General features: G+C 42.1%; 1 protein-coding gene across 1 annotated transcript; it reads left to right on the top strand.

The window, feature by feature from the left end:
* The first annotated feature begins 495 nt into the window (after window positions 1-495).
* On the top strand, window positions 496-3,362 carry LOC100276028 (Mitochondrial import inner membrane translocase subunit Tim17/Tim22/Tim23 family protein). The gene is made up of 5 exons (NM_001149918.1): window positions 496-768; window positions 879-1,013; window positions 1,543-1,798; window positions 2,436-2,513; window positions 3,018-3,362. Exons 1-5 carry the CDS (start codon window positions 691-693, stop codon window positions 3,158-3,160), a joined length of 690 nt encoding a protein of 229 aa, NP_001143390.1. The 5' UTR covers window positions 496-690; the 3' UTR covers window positions 3,161-3,362.
* Window positions 3,363-3,700: the final 338 nt, after the last annotated feature.

Raw genomic sequence — 3,700 nt, 5'->3', positions numbered from 1 at the left:
CGAATAACCGAACAAGACATTAGGCCTAGTTTGGGTACACTTGGAATGAAGGGGATTAAGGCCTTGTTCGGCTATTTAAGTACATGTGGATTGGAGTGTATTGGATGGGATTGAGATAGATCTTGACTTGCTATAGATTTAAACCGATTTAATACCATCCAATGCACATGGATTATTGTTGAAACGAACAAGTCCCTTGAGGTCTCGCTCGGTTTGATGCTAATATATGTGGATTTAGTGAGATTGAGTCGGTTTAAATTCATAGTAAGTCAAAGTCTACCCCAATATATTCTAATCCTCTTCAATCCACATGCAATAAAAATAACCGAATAAAACCTATATGGATTAAGTTGTATCGAGGGAGATTGTAATCTATTGTAGATTTAAATTATGTTCAACCCTTCCAAACGTCTCCAATCCAAAAGTACCCGGGTGGAACCAAACATCACCAACTAGAATCACTCAACACGCACGGGCCAGGCCCAGCTCAGAGGCAAAAACCCACACCACACTTCGTTCCCCTTGTCCCAATTGCTCCTCCACTTCCCCCACCGCCCACCAGTGATCTCGCCGCCGCGACGCGAGGCACCACGGCCGGCGCCGGCCGCCTTCCTCCAGAAAGTATCCCCCGTGCGCCCGAATCACCTCTTAATTTCGTTCTTAGCCGCTGCGTTTCACAGAGGTCGCGACATGCCCGCCTCGGCGGCTCCTCCTGCCCAGCCCGCGGCACCGCCCCCTCCTCCTCCTCCCGCTTCTCCTGCCCCTCCGGTCAGCCCCGCCGCCTCGTGCTTCTTGTTCGGATGATCGTGCCTGCAGCTCACTCATTTTGTGCCATTTTTTTCGCTTCTGACATGTCTGAGTGCGGATGGATGATCCAGGAGGATGTGGAGGCGACTGCCGGTTCACCTTCGAGGGCTTCAGCAGTGGGGACGGTGAACTGGGGAACGGCCACCCTCGTTGGCGTCTTCGCTGGGCTGCTATACGGGGGGAGCAGGGAGGCCTCCGCTTCCGTCGTAAGTTACCGCTCTACTCTACTCTCCTTGCCGCATCTTTTGTTCTATTACTCTATATTAGCTCGTAGTATGATAGCTAGATGACTTGTTTCAAACAGAATTATTTAACCGATAATAAAAAGATAAAATGGATCATAATTGTTGCTATGCTTAAATGGTCATTTTGTATAACAAATTGTTATTCATTTCTCCTGCTGTTTGCTTCATTCCTAAAATCATACCAAGACCGTATCATCTCATGTTTCATATCTCACCATTTAGTTGAAGCGGGCATGGTGGGATTGCACATATGGTTCTAAGGATTCTCTTTGCAATGCAGTAAAACTATACTGTACTAATGAATCTACAAATAAATTTAAATGGAAATTAGGTTTCTACAACTTCCTAGAACTTCAATAGATATGATTCTTACCTCGATCTCCATTTTAGCTAGGTGAATAGTTCTAACCTATTCCCAGAATTGTGAACATGCTACCAGTTGAAAATGCCTTCCGTGAAAGCAATGTTTGCACCATGTATTGTGTAACAGAGTAAGGATGCCGAGGTGATGCTGAAGATGGGAAGCACAACTGACAAGCGTGAACAGTATAGATTGATGAGAGATGCTATGGAGAAAAGGTTCATTCGGGTTGCCAAAGGTTCACTAGTCGGGGGTGTTCGGCTGGGGATGTTTACTGCGACTTTCTTTGGCATACAGAACCTTCTTATCGATACTCGTGGAGTACATGATGTATTCAACATTGCCGCTGCTGGCTCTGCTACTGCAGCTGCTTTTGGCCTTATATGTATGTCTCTCACCATATTCTGTCTCCATCATAATTTTGTTATGGGAAGATACTAGATACCTAAAGTATTGTTCTGGTTTAACTTTGTATGATTTTGAGTAATCTTATGAAATATATGAAGTACTACGAAGCACATAAGAGAGCTAGTATGGAATGAGCAGAAGCAGAGCATTTTGGTATTTTAAATCCTTTGTAATGGTGGCTATTTGTTCTAGGATTCTTAATGCAGGCCAAGATCAATTCTGTCAGTATGTTTCGTTTTTCTTCATCTATAAGGTTTCTTGCTTTGGTGGCTTTCTAATGCCTAGCATGGAATAGATGTTTCAAGATTTTTCTATTTTAATTCTTGTGCCTATGAAGTCAATTGGAAGTTTTTTATGTCAGCAACTCAGTACTAGTTGGGCAGAGTAAGAAGCTCATAAAAAGATGTCTGCCGCATTACACTGGTTGAACTTAGTGTTCAGAAACTGTAAATACCGTTTTGGTTTTGTTGCTCTTTTAACTGTTCCTGCACAGTATGAGTTATCATCTTATCGTATTGTTTAATTTTTTTTTTCTGATTTTTCTATGGAAATAATCAGCACTGACTTGTGATGGTGTTTGCATCCTGACTTCAACGACATGTTTGTATATTCAGTGCCAGGGTCAATGATGTGGCGTGCAAGGAATGTATTGGTGGGATCTGCTCTTGGTGCTGGCATCTGCTATCCACTTGGTATTTTCATCTCGTCATGAACTCAAGCACAAATTTCCGCACTCTGCACTAAACAATTAAGGGTGTTTATCATCTTATTACCTAATATGGGCTGATAATGGAATGGTCAGTTAGTCATAGATGCCCTAGTGTTCCAGGACAGTGATTAGGGTGAAGTGAACCCTCCTAGTTAGATAATTGCACTAGCTTCTTTGGCTACTGGCTTGCTTCACATTGGGGAATAGACCCTCATATGTACCCCAATTCTAATTTGGCCTGTTAGCTGAAAGCTTCTAGTAGACGAATACCCTCTTTCATCTGTCACCAACCTATCGTTTCTTTATTGTAGAGGTGTTCTAGAAGTGAAATCATGGTTAGCATTTGAAGTGCACCCATCACAGTATGGGAGTTTGTTGCACGAACTTTGTGTTTCTGTGGGTCTATTTTTTTACAACATATTTGGTCACGGTACATTGCTACAATGCAGCAAAATTTGGTGTTAATTTTCAGTGGTTGATTCTACAGGCTGGGTACAGTTAAAGCTGGCAGAAAAGGCCAATCTTGAGATTGCAAATTCAAAACCATCATCCGATTTGACAGAGGGAAAAGAAAATCAAAGCCGTGTGGGTGCTGCTATCGAACGACTTGAGGGTAGTCTGAAGAAGTGAGTGAAGCCTACGCATCGATGGCATTTTTCTCGTTGTCTTGGTTCCATAAATGTAGCAGCTACAAGGACTGGGCTGCACTGACTATTGCTTCTTTTCTCGCATGTTATGGACTTTTATTTCGAGTTTGCAGTAGGTATCGCCGTACCGCACTGGTAACTTGTATCTTTCAAGTCACAAGTTATTGAGTTCGCAGTTGCTATTCTAAAAGGACTGGGAAATGCAAAATGTGTTTTTTTTTTTACTTTTTTTCAAAAGCTGGAAAAGATGTCTGTTGTACTGAAACAGTAGATAAGTCATTGTTTGAGTTTTGTTTGGCACAGCTTTGTCCGGCGTCGACTCTAGCTAGTGCGTGAAGGAAACGGGTGAAATATAGGGCATGACTGTTTCTGTTTGGCATGTCTCTATAGCTACGCTGAGCAACTCCAATATTCTATGAGAAAAACTTTTTAAACTCATGTTTAGCAAGTTGCTAAATAACTATTAAAAATAAAAAATAGCTAGATCTCTTAACAGTTTTTAATATTTAGAGGGTAATTCGAT

This window comes from Zea mays, chromosome 8 (assembly GCF_902167145.1).
Source record: "Zea mays cultivar B73 chromosome 8, Zm-B73-REFERENCE-NAM-5.0, whole genome shotgun sequence".
Taxonomy (NCBI): Eukaryota; Viridiplantae; Streptophyta; class Magnoliopsida; order Poales; family Poaceae; genus Zea; species Zea mays.
This window is presented reverse-complemented; position numbering and strand designations above follow the sequence as displayed.

Bases quoted from the DNA above. Each gene is read 5' to 3' on its own strand.
- LOC100276028 (NM_001149918.1), top strand. From the start codon at position 691: ATGCCCGCCTCGGCGGCTCCTCCTGCCCAGCCCGCGGCACCGCCCCCT. The intron at 1,014-1,542 runs GTAAGTTACCGC...ATTGTGTAACAG, and splicing joins GGGAGGCCTCCGCTTCCGTC to AGTAAGGATGCCGAGGTGAT. The intron at 2,514-3,017 runs GTATTTTCATCT...TTGATTCTACAG, and splicing joins TGGCATCTGCTATCCACTTG to GCTGGGTACAGTTAAAGCTG.